Here is a 21006-nt window from a genome sequence, read left to right on the forward strand (position 1 = left end):
AGCCAGTTCGACTGTCACCGAATATTTCTTCACCGTGATCACCCAATTAGAAGGAATAGATATGTATTCTTGAAAAATAGGGTTGAGAGATCAAGTCCATCCCCCAAGATTAAGGAGTTAAAATAGTATAGATAATCAATGAAGTATCAAAGATCACCGAGAGACCAGAGTTAACTTCCACTCGTCTTCCTGATTTCAATGTCACGCACAACTGGACTAAGCGAAATATATTATAGGATATTCTATACTGGAAGATTAATCTGATTAAACATAATATTGATGTTATGCATATTAAGAAGAATATTTTTTATAATATTTTTAATATTGTGATGGATATCAGTGGTAAAACAAAAGATAATGTGAAAGCTAGAATGGTTATGAAAGAGTGTTGTAAAAGGAGGACCTTAAAACTTCAGGTGAAAAATAGAGGTAAATTAATAAAAGCGAACTTTGCATATTGTCTTACACCAGATCAACAGAGTACAATATTTGAGTGGGTGAATTCTCTAGCATTTCCTAGTGGCTGTGTTTCAAAATTGAGCCATTGTTTAACTTAGGAATGGGTGAGGTATTTGGCATGAAGAGTCGCGACTGCTATATATTTCTGCAGTGGTTATTATCCATTGCATTTCGTGCACTGCCAAAGTCGATGCTTGATCCCTTGATTGAAGTCAATATATTCTTCAAAGAGTTTTGTGCATGGACATTGAATGTTGACTCTTTAAGTCATCTTGATGCGAGTATTCCCCTGTTATTATGTAAGCTTAAGTGGATATTTCCTTTTCGTTTCTTCGACTCTATGGAGCATATGCCTGTACATCTATGTTACGAGGCTATACTTGGGGGTCCAGTGTAGTACAAATAGATATATCCTTTAAAGAGATATGTCTTTTTGATGCATACATTTCAAGTAGTGTATTATTTCACACTAAAATACCACCTATACATCTCATTTTTAACTTGGTATGCTTTAAGTTTTCATTTAAAGTTTTGTATTTGCATTAATGTTTTGTTTGATTTCTAGGTTTGTTCAGTCATGCTAAGAAATCAGGAGTATTCTGAGTTTTTTGTGTGTTTTGTTTGAAGTTTGATTTTTTGGTGTTTGCAAAGAAAACTGAGAAGTTCTTGTTTTTTATATATATATATATATATATATATATATTGTCTGTTTGATTATAAGCATGAAATAGCATACGAAATGAAAAATGAAATAACATGCGAAAATGAAACATGAAATAATTCTTAATGAAATATAAGATAACATCTTAAACATGAAACATGAAAACAAGAAATAACATGTATTTTTGACCTTAGATTGGACTTGGGTTAAGGTCAGGTTGAGGTAAGCTAATTTCTATCTTAGGACTGTTGGCGTCTATCTTAGGATTGTTGGCGTCAATTTTTTAATGTCATAAGTGTAGGGTGTCCACTTACACGACTTGACATGGTCTACAGTTCGTTCGTAGCATCTACTAACTCTAGATATCCATCTGAGGCTCTCTAGCACTTGTTCAGGACAAGGTGCTAGGGTTGGGGATGATTTAGCCTTAACCGGGAGAACCTGCTATCAGAAAGACTCATTTCGGATGTGGGACATATTTGATGCTTATTATAGAGTTTAGAAGTCTTTGCACGTCCATCTAGACCCTCCTGTTTTCAGAGGAAGCCACAAAATCCTCCAACACTTGAGTTTCCATTATTTTTCTCTTTTTTATTTTAAAAGAAGTCGCCATGTTTTTTATCATCGTATACTTCCCTTATTCAAATGAATATCCATTTTGTATCATATTGGTGATTTGAAGAGGTGAGGAACCGAATAAGAAGAGACATACAACAAAATGACAAATAAGAGAAAAAATAAAACGTAGAGAACCAACTTGCGATAAACCTCGCAATGATAAGTCAAATATGTCTGCCCAAATAAGATCGGGTAGAGGTATCTTAGACCAATATCTGCAAAATAAGTATTTACATAGACTACCCATAACCAGAGAGTCAGGTGTATGTACCTATTCTGGGTCAAGAGCACTCCCAGAGGAATGTGTTCCTACTGGTTAATTAAATCTTGGAGGATACCGAAGAATACTCTCGATAAAATTGGTTTCGCTTTATATTATCATAAACCCGGGGCAATATTCCATCAAAGAAAGGTTATTACGTACGGGAAAGTCTCTATGCTTCGAAGCTCACGCAGTCATTGGGCAGATAGTGAATCTCTCACGTCCCGTGTTGGTAGCGGCTCAACGACATATAGAGCCCACAGAATAACATAAATCATCTTTACATGGATATGGGCAGATGACAAATCGTTATATTCCAAAAGGCAACAGTTCATCGACATCGGGTCATCGAGATGATATTGACAAAATTAAAGGAGTGACAGAGTTCAATAGAGCTCAACAACAAGAAGGTAGAGTGACCCTAAAAGGTAAAGGTAACTGGTTTGGGGTATCATACACAGCTACTAAGACCCTAAGTCTACCCTGTCGTGAAGGTAGTCAACCAAAAATGTTTTGAGATCCCTAGTCAGCAATCTGTGAATTGTGTCGTCCACAGGGACCTCAGTAGCCCTAAGGTAATGAAAGGAAACTCTATCCTATGACTATAAGTTAAAGCTTCAAGAGGTGGGATTTATACTCACTGAAGTGATGATGATGTATTAAGAAAGAAGATAAGTGGAGGTTCTGGTACAAAGTCGGAAATGCTCCAAAAAAATGACTTACACACCGTCTTGGTTGGGGAGTCTTGTAATACCCTATGCGCACTAGAAAACCACCTATATAAAAATTTATGTTGGGCCAGTCAGGTTGGAGAAGCACGATGACTTCTCCTCAGGACATGCAAATATGAATGCAATTATTTAGAGCGGGCTTTAGATATTATGGAGACCCTACTAATAATGACATGGGTTATAGTCATGCATACAGTCCATTTAAAATCTGGCCCGAAGGCCATGCAAGAAAGTAAAATGTGCAGTTTTAAAATTCTAAATATTTTAATCTTAAAAATTCATTTATCTTGAATATTTCATTAGGATTTTTGTAAAAAACTTTAGAATTTTAAATCTTAAAGAGCCTATATTGTATCGTGATTCCCCTTACAAATCATAGAAATAAACAAGGAAAATATCCAAGCATGCAGTCATGCAACAAGGCAGAAAAACAAGCCAAATCAAATAAATAAGAAAGGTCAATGTCGTCGGGTCGGCAACCTATCTTAGAAAAGAAAAAGGCGGTCAGACTCCGCATATACATGTTTGGTATTAATTCTATATATGAATATAAAACACAGAATTATGATACGGGACACAAGAATCTGCTCCTGGTCCCCTCCACGTGGTTCCCGCGCCAAATGTCTCGGAACTCATGCTCTTATCATATTTTTGCTACAAAACTCTCATAAACTCTAAAAAGTACATAAGAAAAGTAAAAAAAGGACCCGACCTGCATGAAAACAAATGTCAGTGGGAAAGCCAAGAACATGCAACGTATAACGAGTCGTGTCTTATAACTGGGAGAACTGAATAGTACCTGCAAGCAAAAGAGTCAGAAATCATCACATGCTCCCTCATAGCGGTACCTGTGTGTGTGCATGTAGAGGCACGAGTCCCTACAGAAAATCGCCCTAACATACTACCGCGCATATCAAGCATGCAAGGACACCAAAAGCACAAAGCAAAAAAGATGTCTGGCTATGACAATTAATCCAGTAAAAAACAATAGTCATACATAAAAAAAATTATATAACACCCTAAATCCTAGTCTAGCACACCATCTAATGAAAAGTGTCCTAACCTAGTACCTAAGTGCACGGGGTAAGTCTTCGGCTACCGTATGACTTTGACGGGGTCTCCACACCGGCCCCATCCTAAAGATCCAAGGGATCTAAAGCATGTCACGAAGAGGAATAACATTTTAAAAGAGATGTTCTCACATATGACCTAACATATATAATTTTAAAAATTGGCGGATATACTTACAATAGCAAAAATCCATGTTTATACTTTTAAAATAACAGACCTGCAATGCGGGTCCGTGACACATATGACGCATGTTAGAACCCTTAGATTCTTAATACAGTCATACATGTTTGTTGCTCGTGATACAGAACTCGCACTGCTCGTGGAGGCATCCTTATGGGCAACGCTCGTTTGAGTACCATGACCAACAAACATGTCACTCTTCTAACAAACGGGTCAATTTTATATTATTTTTTTCTAGAGGGTTGTGCATAAAGAACAATATGTGAGATTAAATCCTCAACTACTATAAGATAGTAAATGCACTCCACTAAATGAACTCCATCCAAACATTTAAAAAAAAAAAGAAAAATTAAATCCAATGCTAACTTAAATCAAATTTTATTCATTCTTTTGTGACATAAATTTGGATTTAGTAAGTTCAACGTGCCGTATATTTAGGGTCCGTTTGGGGCAGCTTATAAGTGCGGGCGGCGTTTTCAAAACGCCGCCGTTGGTTCGCGCGTTTCGTCAGCTTATCTGAAACTGTGTTTGAGTTTTTATACTAAACGCGGGTCGCGGGTCGACCTAACGGACCCTTAATAACAATTTTTTCCACTGTCGCTTGAGAGCTCATCTCCGGCATGCAGTATATCGAATTTATTGACTTTGATAAATTCTATTTAACATAAACTAAGGTCGCAGCCAACCACAACAATGATGTAGTGAAGAAATGTTCTGAGAAGCCACTAAGAAAAAAAAACAATACCGCAAGGCAACGGCAAAAAACGATACCGTAAAGCAACGGCATGTCTTGCGTATTCGTAGCAGCATGCCGACAAGGAGCCGCTCCATGTGCTTCGCCTCCTCAATAACCATACCTTATTCTGTATTCTTCTTCGCACAAGCTCCCCACGCAATCGGTATCAGAAGTTCTGAACATTTTCAGCTGTTAGTTAACTGTTGGTTAACATGTTCTGGTCACCGTTTTTAATAGTTTTTAAATAATTTTATTTGTACCGTCTTTTAATATTAAAATGCAGAGGGGAATGAATTAGATTAAGAGCCGAAATAATAAATGATTGGTTTGAAGTCTTCTAATATAAAAAAAATTGAAATATTTATATCTGTACGACACAATTTTTATGCATATACAATTTTTTTTTGTATAATTAATAAATGTGATTTAAATTTATAGCATTTTGATGTCATATATTTATGCATAAGAAAATAAATTTTATTTTAAGAAATTAAAAATAATGAGATATTTAAATCTTATTGAATTAATTAGATACATTTATCGGCCATGGATCTCAAGATGTGATAAGAATCTTGAGATAATTTTTTGAGCAAGGAACATTAGAACTTTAATTAAAAATCATTTAGAATCCTGATTTCAGCAAACTTACAGGTAAATTAACTGATTCAACAAGACATGCTCAATTACACCAGAATTGATGCAATTCAAGTCAGATCAAGCTTGGATGAAGTCATTAAACCACTTCTGAAAATTTCAGGTGGTTAATTGGAAGGTCAAAGGATTCAAACTGTGACAAACTTAATGTCAAATCGTGCATCTCGAAAAGAAGAATCAAACGAGCTCATAGCCACTTAATTTTCTGACATTGTTAAGGCACTCAAATATTTATAAAATAGCATTCAATCAAGCGAACCTTTTTTGATCGTTTGATAGAGTGGCATATGTTGCAATGACTTGTCACACATACGTTGAAATGCTCATTAAAGATGATTTAACAATGTACCCCACAATAACAACCACCGTAGTTAGGATGCATTGATTTTTTTCGAATTCCTAAATCTCTTTCTTTGCAGCCTGCCACTATGGTTTAAGTGGTCCACAACTCATGTCACTTCCAACTCTAATCTATCTAACTTATGAACTTTATCATAGTTCATGCAAATCCTAACTCTGGCCTCTACAGTCTATCGACATTATCACATCTCATACAGCTCCCAACGGCGGCCCCTATGGCCTAAGGATGTTATCATTGCTCATGTATCTCCCAATATCGACCTATGTGACCTACGAACATTATTACAACTCACCATTGTTGCCTTCGTGACCAACTAAGACCCCATGATCAATAACTCATGCAGCTTCAAACTCAAGCCTATGCAACATACGAGTATTATCACAACTCATATAGCTCCCAACTCCAGCCTCCGTGGCTTATAGACATTATCACAGCTCATGCAGCTCCCAACTCCGACGTCTGTGGTCTATGGACGTTATCATAGCTTATGTAGCTTTCAACTCTGACCTCTATAGACTACATAGATTATGACAACTCATGTAGCTCTCAACTCCGGTCTTTGTGGCCTACGAAAGGTAGCATAGTTCATGTAGCTCCCAACTCTGACATTTGCAACCTACATACATTATTATAACTTCTCACTATGACTTACGTGACTAACTACAACCTACATTATTCACAACTCACAAAATTCCCAATTTTGGCCTTTACGGTCGATGGACATTATTGTAGTTCCCTATCAAAGCCTCATTGATCAACCGACACTTTTGAAGCAACCATCTACAACCTACATGACCAATTACTTCCATAGCTTTCAGTTGCCTCCTCTACAACAAAATGTCGTTATAACAACCATCTATAATATTCATAAAGAACTACTGCCTCCATAACAACTGATTATCGTCTTTGCAGTCTGTTATGAGTATTATTGATGAAATATCGTTGTGTACCAACTCTTTAATTTCATCTTCCCTAACTCAAGAGAAAAGTGGGTCTATGTACTCAACATTACGTCATGGATTATTTCAATTAGGCTAGGTCTTGTGGGTTTTCCTCTTTTTTAAAGTTTTTCTTGTAAAAAGTAGAGGTATCTGCTCCTATTACTTTTTTATGATTTGAGTGTGTAATGAATTTTCACTTAACACTAATACTCTAAATATCACTCCACCACGATGAATTCTATTACATGCATTATTTAAAAATATGAAAGTCAAGTAATAGATATATAACACATAAAAACTATATGAAATATATATATAAATGCCCCTAAAAATTTTAAACATAGAATTAAAAAAACATGCAAAGTAGGAATAAGAAATAAAATACTTGACTTATCTCTTCCTGAAATTATAAATTATTTTTTAAATAGTGGTGCTGCGAATTTCCCCGCACGCGCGGTGATCCTATCCCAATCCTTCCTTCATAACAACCGCCATAATCCCCACTTAAGAAAACAACAGATACCCACTAATCACCCCACGAAAAACCCCAACAAGCCGCGCCAAGTTCATCAATCATTCCCATGGAACTCCACTTCGAAAACCTAAAGGCAATCCGCCTCCTGGGCCGCGGCGCCACCGGCACCGTCTTCCTCGTCGCCGACTGCTCTTCTCCGTCAACTCCACCCTTCGCCCTAAAAGTCGTCGAGAAACACAATCCGTTCGCGAAACCCGACAGCGAGCTCCGAGCCCGCTGGGAAATCTCCGTCTGCTCTCGCCTCCTCGCAGACCGCCACCCCTTCCTCCCCTACCTCATCGGCAACCTCGAAAACCCCGACCTGCTCGCTTGGGCAATCCCTTTCTGCCCCGCCGGAGATCTCAACTCCCTCCGCCACTCCCTCCATCCCGACCGCTTCTTCTCCACCTCCGCCATCCGCTTCTACCTTGCCCAACTCATATCCGCTCTCTCCCACCTCCATTCCCTCGGCATCGTCTACCGCGACCTCAAGCCGGAGAACATCCTCATCCAATCCACCGGTCAAATTCTTCTCACCGACTTCGATCTTTCCCGCCGTATAAGTATTTCCCCTCGAACCCTCCCCCTTCCATCCTCACCCATAAGCCACGAAGACCGCCACCGCCGCCGCCGTCATTATCTTAATTTTACCCGCATCTTCTTTGGCACGCAACACAGCTCCGTCCCGGCCGCAACCCCATCAGAAATGCAGCTCAAGAAAGCGAAATCCGCAAAGGTTTCTCCAGTGAGCCGGCAACGCGCCAGCTTTGCGAGCGGATTAGAGAGATCCCACTCATTTGTTGGGACGGAGGAGTACGTTTCGCCGGAGGTGGTAAGAGGTGACGGGCATGAGTTCGCCGTGGATTGGTGGGCGCTGGGTATTTTGGCATACGAGATGGCGTACGGCCGGACGCCATTCAGAGGGCGGAGCAGGAAGGAGACTTTCCGCAATGTGCTGACGATGGAGCCGGAGTTTGTGGGGAAGCAACGACCGGAATTTAGGGATTTGATCACGAGGCTGCTTGAAAAGGAACCAGAGCGGCGGTTGGGGTATTTCGGTGGGGCGGAGGAAGTGAAGGCGCACCCTTTTTTTAATGGATTGAAATGGGAAATGCTCGCCGACGCCCCGCCCGCGGTGGGCGGCCGCCGTTTCTTGCGACGGCGGAGGAGATTGAAGAGGGAGAGGTGAGGTTGCCGGATGCGGATAGAACCACCTGGTTTGATGTGAGGGATTACTTCAAGAATTTGCGGGAGAAGCAAGCGGCAACGGCAACGTTAACGGCGTCGGGGTCGTTGGGGGAGTTTTAACGGTAATGGGAGCAAGTTTTTTTCTTGCTACTTTTGGAAAGGGGCGAAGAGGTTTGCCGGAGGGGAAGTAAAGACATGGCTCTGGAAAAAAACATTATCTCCGAAGGACACAAATTCTGTCTGGATAATTGCTTCAATCTATCCGGGCCTTTTATTTTTTTTATCCTCGGCTCTCTCACTTCTTTCGATTGTCCGGATGCAACTTGTATCCGAAACGTCGAACGTCATATATTTTCATGGGAGTGAAGTTGGGGTTATAATTGTACTTTACTGTAAAGTTATGTGGAGTTCTTAGTTAGCTCTGGGTGTGCAGGTGTGCGGTTGATTTCACCGTTAAGATTATCGTTTTGTCATAAAACTGTTACTGACATTATAACTTATTTTGAAAGAACTTCATACAAAAATTTTTTTATTTTTTTCTCAAAAAATTGAATACCAACTATCTTCTTATGAGGCAATTACATACAGACCCCGAAACTTTCTATTTACAAATCAATCACTCTCCTTCAACCATGTTTTAAAATTCTCACTCAATTGTCAAAATTCATGATAAAACCCCTATCCTTATTTTTCACTTTTTTCAAATTCTCAATAGATTGGCCATGGCACTCTTAAATTCATCTATTTTGCTGTTTAAAAAGTCACTAGTTGCTTTATTTATAAATATCTATATTTTGGGTAATATGTATGTAATTATACATTTTTATAATTGTTGTGTCAAAAAAATTCACGTAATTAAATGATATTTAATGTCTTAGTGTTGCATGAAAATCCAGTACACTGTGGATAAAAAAACAACAAGAAGTGACATTGTTACTTTTTTTACATGAAAAAATTACTGGTATAACCTAGTCAAAGTAATTCACTATACAATTGTAAGCATATAGATCTGCTCTCCTCGTGAATTAGACAATATCTAATTGCAATATTGATAATTACATATCTACAATAGTAGTTATAATAGTAAAAATTGGGCTACAACAAATGTGGTTATTTGTTGTAATAACAATAGTTAGCCATAAAATTTTGGTTGGCCATAAAATTTATAGTCGATGGCTACAATAGCGACATTTGGTCATAGAGGCCCTAGGCGATGGTTGAAATAGTAACAGTTGATCACAAAGACCGTAGTTGGAAGACATAATAGTGTCAGTCTGTCATAGAGGTTGTAGTCGGTAACTATGGCAGTGTCAGTTGGCTACAGATGTCATAGTTAGAAACTCTAGTAGTAACTGGCCACATAGATCGTAATTAGGAGCTGCAAGAGCTTCAATTAACCACAGAGGCTGTAGTGGGAAGCTGCAGTAGTAACTGACCACATTTGTCGTAGTTAGTAGCTGCAAGAGTGTCAGTTAGTCACATAAGAGTGGAAAGCTGCAGTAGTAACTAGCCACTTAGGCCAAAGTTAGGAATTAGTTACATATATAATAATTGCTCCCATATGTTGTAGTTAGTAGCTATAGTAGCAGTTAGTCATATAGATCTTAGTTGATAGCTACAGCTGCATCGGTTGTCCACAAAGATTATAGTTGTAAGTCGCGGCAGCATTTAGTCACTAAGTTCGTAGTTGGTCACATAGGTCCTAGTTGGTAGTAGTAGTAGCATTAATTGGTCATAAAGATCATAGTTAGAAGTAGAAGTAGCACTTAGTCACATGGGCTGTAGTTGATTACATAGACCGCAGTTGATAGTTGCAGTAGTGTAAACCACAGAAGTCTTAGTTGGAAACTATAGTGGTAGTTAGTCATAGTGGTCGTAGCTACTGTTTGGACTCCCCTTAGGTAGAATGGGTTACATTTTTACATTGAACAGTGCATTTTGTTTATACAACGTGAAGGAAAATATATGCGCTCAAAACAACCATCGTATTATTACTACAAAAGTCTTGAGCAGTGATCGTCAGTGGCAAGTAATTGGCATTAGTCGATGGTAGTCGACGACTACTAAGGCCGAATGTTATTGCAAGATCTTCAATACATTATAACCAAAGAGACCTAAGCCCATAAAAAAAATTAAAGGAAAATTTATACACATACGAAACACAATTCTTGTGGATTTACATATCGAACGCTTAAAATTTAATATTTACATTTATAACACTGTAGTCTTATAAATGTAAATATTAAAGTCAGGATGATATATATGTAAATACATAAGATGTATGCAAATGCCCAAAATAAATTAAAAATACATTAGCCAAGCTGACATTCATCATTTTCCATATGAAAAACGGTGGGCTAGAAAAGATAGGGTAGTATACCATAAATAGATAAATAAATAAATTCCACTTAATATATCCAATAAAATCTCTGAAAATAAGTTTGAGGATCTTGCTTACATTTACAAAAATGTAGATTTAAAGTCATATATTTGCAAAATTTCAATCAATTTCATAAATATCGAAAATGATCACAACTCTTATAGTTCATACGCGATGAGCCACTTTCTCAAAGTGTCCTTCACTTGATATATAAGTGTAAATTGTTCATAAAAGATTAACCGTGACTTTGGAGTGAGAATTGTATATACAGTTAATATAATTATCCAAATGTTGTGGATTAGAATGCAAATAATTAAATATGATATATAATTTATTAAACGAGACCATTATTCCTTCACATGCTATAGTTCCTTGTAGCCTCTCTAAATTAAATCTCCCTATTTTCTAGGTTTGGGATAACTTAATGGTTTTATAAGATTTCAAGAATATTTTCCAGCCCGTGCCACGGCTCTTTACAAGGGAAAAACAGAATATAAAAAATGTGCCACAGGACTAATATGACGAGCTTAACCTTAGGCCCTATTAATTAAGAGAAAATATTGCATCAGGATTCCGCACGGAGAGTTACGTGCGAAGTACAATGAAATCACGTTACGTGGCGGTGATAGAAAAAATATAAAATTTGTTTGGTAAAATAAGAGAATATTTCTCTTGTGTTATTCAGGTGGTATTGTGTGTTATTCAATAGTTATTGATATATTATTGTGTTATTATAATACTGGGAATATTCTCAAAACACTAACACCATAATAACATACAATAGCACGGAATAACATCGGGGAATATTTCTCTGTGTTACAAGACCGATTTTTTTTTTTGTACCTCCACGTGGTGTGATTTCATTGGACTCCGCACAAAACTCAACGTGCGGAATCCTGATGTCATAATTTTTCATTAATTAACTAGTTAACGATGGGATAAGCACTATATTTTATGAAGATTTACAAACATAACACTCAAGTCTTATGTATTTATATATCTAACACTTAAATATTAATTTTTACATATATGCTACTTTAGTTAATGCAAGAAAAAGGTGTATTTCAAGTTTTAAAAATTGAAATTATGATATTTTTGATGACATGTGAAAGATTTGGGCGGTGTAAATGTAATCAATAAATTTAGATGTTAGGTATTTAAATACGTAAGCATTGAATGGTATGTATGTAAATGCCTCTTTATTTAAACAACGAACAATAACAATAATCAAATAATGAAGTTAAAGATTAGAAGAACAAATCTCGCCGGTTTGTTTGCTGCAACGCCCTCCCTCCAAGAGAAATAGAAATATGGAGGAGAAACAAAAAATCAACAGCAAATTGTCTGGATTCTTTCATGCACAGAACAAAATTGTTATAAGGACAAAAATTAAAAGAAAAGGATAACTCAAGAAATTTACATAATTACAGGGTTGATGTGTGACAGGAAATTTGTGGCAGTAGGGTAAAGAATTATTGACTTAGGGATTGTTTGGTTTGCTGAAAATTAAGTATACTGTAAAAGGTTTACAGAGTGCTATTATGACAATGTATTTAAATACTTTTATATTTTGTTGTTTGGTATTTTGGGGAGGGGTGGGGGGCCACGTTCGGCGGCAGGGATAACGGCCAAAATGAACTAAGAGTGAACTTTGAATTCAGTGAAACTTTACATTGTACTTGTACTTCTTCATACCAAACACATAATTTCCTCAAATCCTTATAAATGAATTACAGTACATCACAAATCCTTATAACCAAACAGGCTATTGGCATTATACGAGAATCCAATAGTCACTCATATTACAAATCGTTACGGATGACAAAAGTTTTTACATGAAAAACTCAGAAAAAAAAAAGCATGTGGTTATGCCCAGTTGAAATATTTCACTACGAGTTGGTAATTAATTGTAGAGTCTCTTATCCACAAGCGGAAAAGATTTACACAGTTTCTCAAGTTAAAACATCGGTGCATGGAAAGACTTGTTGTCCCGTTGAAGGGATTAGTCATAGCGGGAATGAATGTTAGAGCTTCATTGCTCTGCCTTCGGGGTTGGCACGATGTTCGAGATGTTGCGCCGCTTCATAGGTTACTTCTTGATTCTGCGGCATTGGTTGTTTCTTTACTCGGTATTTTGTTGTAAGGATCGGGCAGCAGTCAACAAGCAGTAGCCTTGTAGGAACATGAGGTGTTTGTTGGATTATTGATGCAGGATCCTAGGCTTCAGCTCCCTCCTCTGTAGGCTCAGACCTTCCTTATGCCTGGGATCAAGTCTCCTTCTCAAGAAGGGACACGGCTCTATTCACAGAGTCCATGTTGTAAATAAGAAAAAGATATGAACCATTATATTCATACGGTCCGAAAAGATCTCATTGATCAGATGATGTTTGATGGCATTTGAATGCCTTAATTGTGTCAAAATTGAGCGGTTTTGGTATTGTTCAGTCCATCCCGTCGAGCCGATCAGTTTGGATGTAAATTTGTTGAAATTATAGTTATGGATGACTTTAATCAATGTTGGAATGGTTTTGTTAAAAAAGCTATCCCCATATCCATATTGGAGGATGAAAATTTATGCAACGCATATCAAGGATCACTATCACTTTTAAAATTTTTAAATTTGTTTTGATATTAACATAGCCTGAACTTTTTAACTTTCTTTTTATCTATACTCATCTCAAAGTAAATTTAATAACCTTGAAATTTTTATTATAAAATTCATGTTAGAATATTCTGTGCTTGAACAAAACATTGAAGTAATTACATATATAACACTCAAATCTTTACTATTTATGAATTTAACACTCTCTAATCTTCGTTTTTAAATCCTCACCTAAATATAGAAATTCAAAATAAAACATCAACCAATAATTTTAAATTGTTTAATTTCGAATATTTTTTTTTTATCACGGTGCACTCAAATACAGAAATTTGATGTTTGAAAGTTCAAATATATAATTGTTCTCTTGTTGGCAATGATAACTAACGGTAAATTGTACAGACAAATGATGTCTGTCCAAGTAAAATTACGGACCACTTTTGCAATGATTCGAGCAAGCAGTTTTCCTTCAACCCGTTTTCCTTCAACCCATTTTGAAAAGATAATCTACTGCAATTAGTAGAAATTTTCATTGGTCATTTGACGGCAGAAATGACCAAAGAATATCCAATTCCAAAGGTGGCGAATGGTCAGGGACTAGTGATCGATTGGAGCTTGAAAGCAGATATATGATGTAAAGGAGCATGCTTCTGACATTTTTCACATTTTCTCAATAATTCTTCCGCAACTTTCAAGAGTGTGTGCCAAAAATACCCATGTCATTGAACATGATATGTCTGTATCTTGTTTTCTGAATGGCTTCCACATTCCCCAGAATGCATGTCATGAAGGACTTCTTGAACTTCATCATCTTTTAGGCACCATAGGCCATGGAAGTAACCAACCATCTGAAAGTTTTCCTTGGATTATTAAATACAGGGCAACTTTAGTCTTGAAATGCCTCAGGTCCACAATCTCTTCCAATAGTATTCCCTTTTCAAGGTACATTATATAAGGATCCATCCAACTTTTGTTGCCCTCTGTTGCCATTTCCATCGTCTCAAATTCTGCAATAGCCAGTCGAATGAGTCGTTGCGGTCCTCCTCCTAAGCTGATGCGCTCAGATAAAATGTCGACTACTTGATTTTCCTCTCAACCAACATACTTGGTCCTAAAGTTGGTAAACTTCCTGATTTCTTGTTTCACCTTATTAAGCTATTTAACAATCATCTCATCTCTGACTTCAAATTCTCCATTTACTTGGTTTACAACCACGAGTAAATCTGATTTCAGAAGAAGATTTCAAGCACCTATTTTATTTGCTAGATGTAGTCCCGCGATTAGTGCTTCATATCCCGTTTGGTTGTTAGTAACTTTCAACTCCATTGTTATTGAATAATAGAGGTGTTCTCAAATTGGATTGCTAATTGAGGACCCCGATAATTTTTTTTCCTAATAAGTGATCATTTGATGCAAGATACCAAAACATGCTAATCCAAACTTTTCACGAGCATTGGGATGTTTTCATTTGGATAGCAATGAAAATTCCCAGGATAACAGTTGATGTGGCATGCCACCGTTTAACTAACAACCCATAAACCCAAATAGTGCAGCAAAAGATCTGATCGTCGGCCAGAACATTGGCATGTCCCATCACCAAAGAAGTGAGGAAGCTAAAGGAGGTTGGTTACATCAGAGAGGGCTAATATCCAACCTGGGTCTCCAATGTGGTGTTGGTTCAAAAATCAAATGACAAGCAGAGGATGTGTAGATTTCACAAACCTCAACAATGCCTACCCAAAGGACAATTACCCTTTATTGAAGATAGATACACTGGTTGATGCGGCGGTCAGTTATTCAGTATTGAGTTTTCTCGACGTATTTTCTCGACATATTTTCTAACTACCACCAGATTAAAATGCATCTAGACGATGCCAAAAAAAAATCTTTTATTACTTGGAAAGGTGTGTTTTGTTTAATGTAATGCCTTTGAGACTTAAGAACACTGGAGCTATGTATCACAACTTATAGAAACATTTACAACCCTTGAAAAGTATAATATGAGATTAAACCCACTAAAATGCACTTTTGGGGCTTCAACCGGAAAGTTTATCGGTCATCTTTTAACTCCCGAAGACATAAAAACAAATCTTAAAAAGTGAAAGCCTTGATGGATATGTTATCAGCTCGAAATGTAAATGAAGTTCATAAATTGATCGGCTGGATAGCTCGACTCAATCGTTCTATTTCAAAATCAACCGATAGAAGTGCATATTTTTTAGGGCACTACAAAAAATCAAGCATGTTGCTGGTCAGATTAATGCGAACAGGCATTTTAGGGTTTGAAGGAATCTTTGGCATCCCCTATGTTCCTCCAAAATACAAAACATAATGAAGAACTCTCTCTATACTTGGGAGTCGGACCAGAGGTTGTTGGTTCAGTGCTCTTTAGGGAGGAACACAGGAAGTAATATATGGTCAACTACACGGGTCGAGTCCTCAGAGGCGTCGAAATTAGGTAACTTGTGATGGAAAAGTCAGCTTTTGCTTTGATTGTTTTGACTCGCAGGCTTTGACCGTATTTTCAGGTGCACCCAATACAGGTCATCACTGATCATCCTCTGAAGTCCGTTCTCACATGACCAAAACATTTCAAACGACACCTTAAATGGGCTTTAGCGAGTTCAATATTTCCTAGCATATGTGACAGCAGGCTTCCAAATGGATTTTTTCGAGACAGCTGAATTGAATGAGTTGAATACTCTCTTACGGGATGAGCGAAAGATTCTCCTACGGGACGAGTGTGAGACTCTCCTACGGAACGAGCGAAAAACTCTCATACGGGAAGAGCGAAAGACTCCTCTACATGAAGAGCAAATGGCTCTCCTACGGGACGAGTGAAACTCTCCTATGGGACAAGCAAATACTATCCTAAGGGGTGATCAAAAGATTTCCCTAAAACAACTAGCTAAATGCATACCTTATAGATAAATGGCTAGCATAATAAACACGTATAAATTCAATCGAGAATAAATATCTGATCAAAAATAACACTTTCTTTAAAACAAAATTTTTTACAAGTTTTTTTCTTTACAAAAAGCTACTGATATTATCATGAAATACACAAAAGAGAGGTGGTTAAAATTTTACATTTACAATTTATTTTGTTATTATTTATATCTCAACTATGTTGGAATAAGACTAGAGAAGGAGTTCAGAAAAAACTTGAATTATGAAGGTCTACATAAGAGTTTAAAGGCTTCTGCCTGAGTAGAAATATGACTGAATACATGGAATGTAATCTTAGTTGTAGTAGCTCTAGTGGCAGAGTTGTAATTATGGGTGATCAAATTATTAAAAGGTGTGAACACTTTAGATATCTCGGGCCTATTGTTCAAAGTGATGGTGATCTTATTAGTAGAATTCAGGTTGGTTGGTTGAAGTGGAGGAATGCATTGACCCTATCATGTGATAGAAAAGTATCGCTTAAACTTAAAATAAAATTTTATAGGATGGTGGTGAGACCTGCAATGCTTTATGGTGCAGAATGTTGGCCTTTAAAAGAGAAGCATAAAACAAAATTAAGTGTTGTAGAGATGAGAATGCTTAGGTGTAAGAGTGGTTTGACACTTAAAGATAAAATGCAAAACGAATCTATATGTGAAAGAGTTGGTGTAGCTCCACTTGCAGACAAGATTAGAGAGAGTCGTGTTAGATGATTTGGTCACATTAAACGTCAATCATCTGATGATCTGATTAGGATATTAGTTGTTTTAGATTTAACTTATGTTAAGTAAGGTAGAGGTTGACCTAAAAAGACTTGGGCATCTTGTATAAAAAAATAATCTTAATCTATTAAAATTAAATGAAAATATGACAATCGGGCACAATGGAAAAAAAGTATTCATGTTGGCAACCCTACCTAGTGTGATAAAGGCGTGTTGTTGTTGTTGTATTAATCTAGCAACTAACAATAAATTATAATTTTCAATAATTTCTTCATTCCTCATAAACAAAGCGTTAATGAAAAAACAATCATTAATAAATTAAAAAAAAAGTTTAGGATAACTGCATTCAATTTTGATCAAGATAAAATTAAGAAATTATACATGGCATTTTTATTATTTTTTATATATAGATAAATTGAAAATTAATGGAAGTATGTGCTATTAAATGCATTATAAACAAAAAATGTTGAAATATTTATACTCAATCATTAAAATAATTATTTAGCTGAATTTGATATGTGTTAAAATTTTAAAATCATCTTGAAAAAAATTAGGTCAAAATGTACTGACAAAATTTGTTTCTTATCCAATGAAACATATGAAGTATTGTGTGTTGAAAAATACATGTCATTAGAGAGACAATTGAGCGCTGAAAAGGGGAAAACATACCCCTATGTTCTTAGATATAACAAATTAGATTCTTTATTTTCTTCTCAATTGAAGAAAAAAAAATAAAAAAAATGCAACTGGAATATAAACTTTTGTGATTTAGTTAAAAATCTTAACAAAATACGAAAAAGTGATGATGATAGTCAGTTAATAGTGGGAATGAATCGTTATAAAAAAATGAGAGGTGGGCAATAGTGGAAACTTAAATGTTGACAAACGAACAACAATGATTCGGTGATAACAATCGGACAATGAGCACATGTGATGATAATCTAAACAAAGGCTTTTGGGTATCGATAGTTGATAGTGGTGATCGTTAATGTTAAAAATTTAATAGATGTTTATAGGTCTTTAGATTATCAAGCTGTCATCTTTTTTGTACAATTTATAATTTTTCTTTTTATTGTAAAAATTATTGGTATATTCATAAGATTTAAAAGTGACTATTGAATAAATGTAACCAAAATCAAAATACTAAATCAATCTACTTTTATTAATGCATTTGATCATACATTATTCTTTTAACATCTAAGTAGTTTATTAACTTCAAAATTGAGTGATATTAATGTTAGTTAATGTGGAGATTCGATCCACCACAATTTAATTAGCTTCCTAATTAAGAATCTCAGTTGTCATTCACAAACCACATCCTCCCTATCGTTCATCTACCTCCCATCTACCTCTCTCCTGGTTTCTATAAATAGTCTTTTATGACTTGTCATAACCAAGCCAAGCTAGACCAAGTCAAGTCCTATAAGAGAGAAAGAGAGGAAGAGAGAAAGAGGAAATGAGAGAAGAAAATAGAGATTTTCTGGTAAACGTCAAGGTGTTCGATGGTTTAATTCCTCGAAGAAATAAAATCCTCTGCATCTCCGTAGACGTAGGCAAATTTATCGAACCATGTAAATCTGTGTGTCGCTCCGGTGTTTTTCTACGTGCAATTTTTCTCGTTCTATTTCTGTTTTATTGCCGTCGTTTTTCACAACAATTAAACTATTTGAATTTATCGCACCAAGTTACTTATTTTGACCGCAAGCACATAAAAAAAATAAAAATTATTTGTTTCTTCAATTAATATATAAAAAATCTAATTACACTCCAAGTATTTGATTTGATAATTCGTAATATAATTTGAAAATAATAATCTAAAAATTACATTAAAATCCAAGTCCTATAAAGTGACTTTTCAATAATGTATCACGAGAAAAAACAAAAAAAAAAAAAAAAGAAAGTAAGAAAAGCACTTTCATAAACTAAAGTGATTTCATGGCTTTCGGCGAACCCATGCCAGCTAATTAAGAACAAATCCGGTCCACCTCTCTCTTTTTCCTTTTTGTTTTCATTCTCCTTAATTTCTGAGGGAATAGATATGTAAAGGCGAGGGGACCCAATGGAGAGAAAATTTGGGAAATTTTTCCTCCCACTGCCCCCCATCATTATATTCTAAATTTGCATAAAATCTTACTAATCGAATAGCGGACCCCTCACATCCAACTATTGAAAGCAAACTCGCTAGGTTTGTTCCTGTGAGACGAGAAATTATTACGTTTGGTGTTCGTACAGGCGGATATTAGTGAAGATCCGATCACGTGAAATATATGGTTCGGATTATCGTTGTATCTAAAAGTGTGGTTCAGTACGCGTAATAATTTCCTCTATGAAAAGCCCCTATCAAGATGGAAAAATTATTACATCCGGAGTGCGGACAACGACCGGGATGCAGCGAGGAGAGCGGAGGTCCGATTCCCGCCCTCTGCCGGTGCATCCGGGCCGTTGTCCGCACATCCAGACATCCGGATGTAATAATTTTTTTTTTTATCAAGATGACGTGCAGCTTGCTCCTTACTAGAAGTTTTCCCTCTTGATGTTGCTTTCTAAACTGTATTTATATTTTTTTTTATAAATTTAAATGTCAATTAATAATATTGATATTAAACAGTAAAATTAAATTTGATATTCTATGGGTTATTTTATATAGAAATCATATAATTATTATGTATTTATATATTTAACACCTGAGTAGGGAAGTAAAGGAGATTAGTTGAGCTTGAGCCATGTCTTACTCAAACTAGGCTCATTTGTCAAAACATAAGCTCGAGTTTGTGCTCAAATGAAACTGTCTTGAACGATCAATGGAGAAGTTATCTATGGGATCAATGTCAGCAGAAATATAGAAATTACACGAGAACTCATTGTAGAAGGCATCAATGTTATCAGAATCTTGGCTTGTTGAAACAACGAGCTAAGCCTCGACCGGTTCTAGCTCGATTAATAAATGAGCTTGTGGCTTGATAAATTCAACTCATAAGCTTATTAACCGGTCGAGTTTGAATCAACTCACAAGCCGACAACTCTAACACTCCAAATTTCCAATACATAAACTTTCATATTGATATGCCTAGCAATCTTTAATATCGCTATTAATAATTTTTTTTAAATGAAAAACATATATTCATGCACATATTTATGACATCAAAGTATAGTAGGTGTAAATAAAGTATCAAAATATCCACATGGCTGATTAAATGCAGCTTTTTTAGTTCTGGAGTCTATTAAAAAAATTTGAGATTAAATTGATATTTTTATAAATTTTGGGACTAAAATGGTGTAATACAAAGATTTCAAAGCTTAAATTCTAAAAGAGCGTTTAAATAAACAATTAATAATTTATGCCTATGAGGAAAACTTTGAAAAATATTTTTTTTTAATTTAATTTTTAAAAATGACAAATTTAAATATTAAAAACTAATGAAATTGTCATGTGGCGTGACAAAATTGCCCTGCCACCATTTTTTTTTTGAATGATACAAAATGAGATTGTTCTTTTTCTTTAAAGAGAATGATTACATTTAAGAAAAGTTATTACGTGAGAATAAGATAGATGAGGATGGTGCGGATTTGGTAGTATTTTGCAACCAAATAGCATCAATATTATCGTCAAATTGAGTCTCCCGAACCTAAAAATTCTAAATTGGTTCAATCTGAGTTCAATCAAACCAAATCAAACCATCGAAGCGCAATTTGAAGCTTTATATTATCAATTGAATTATCAAATAAACTTTAATTTTGTCATATTTATCATTCAATCAAGTATCTCAACGAGCAGGATCCAACGTGCTTAAGTTCACTCAATTCCAAAGTCATCAAGACAATCAAACTTTTAAAATATTATCCATAATTAAATATAATCAACATGGATCATCCAAGCAGACAATTAAGAAAATTAAGCGTCAAAAGACTAAAACATCCCCCATAAATCTAAAAATAGCCCCCGTTCTTTATTTTAAGGGGGAGGAGAAGAAAAAATGAAAAAT

General features: G+C 35.9%; 1 protein-coding gene across 1 annotated transcript; it reads left to right on the forward strand.

Moving 5' to 3' along the window:
- Nucleotides 1–7086: 7086 nt before the first annotated feature.
- On the forward strand, nucleotides 7087–8377 carry LOC110033237 (serine/threonine-protein kinase UCNL-like). The gene has a single exon (XM_020737154.1). The coding sequence runs from the start codon at nucleotides 7256–7258 to the stop codon at nucleotides 8375–8377; it is 1122 nt and encodes a 373-aa protein (XP_020592813.1). The 5' UTR covers nucleotides 7087–7255.
- Nucleotides 8378–21006: the final 12629 nt, after the last annotated feature.

This window comes from Phalaenopsis equestris, unplaced genomic scaffold (assembly GCF_001263595.1).
Source record: "Phalaenopsis equestris unplaced genomic scaffold, ASM126359v1 Scaffold001116, whole genome shotgun sequence".
NCBI classification, from domain to species: Eukaryota; Viridiplantae; Streptophyta; class Magnoliopsida; order Asparagales; family Orchidaceae; genus Phalaenopsis; species Phalaenopsis equestris.

What these genes read in the sequence shown, in the direction of transcription:
- LOC110033237 (XM_020737154.1), top strand. Translation starts at nt 7,256, where the DNA reads ATGGAACTCCACTTCGAAAACCTAAAGGCAATCCGCCTCCTGGGCCGC.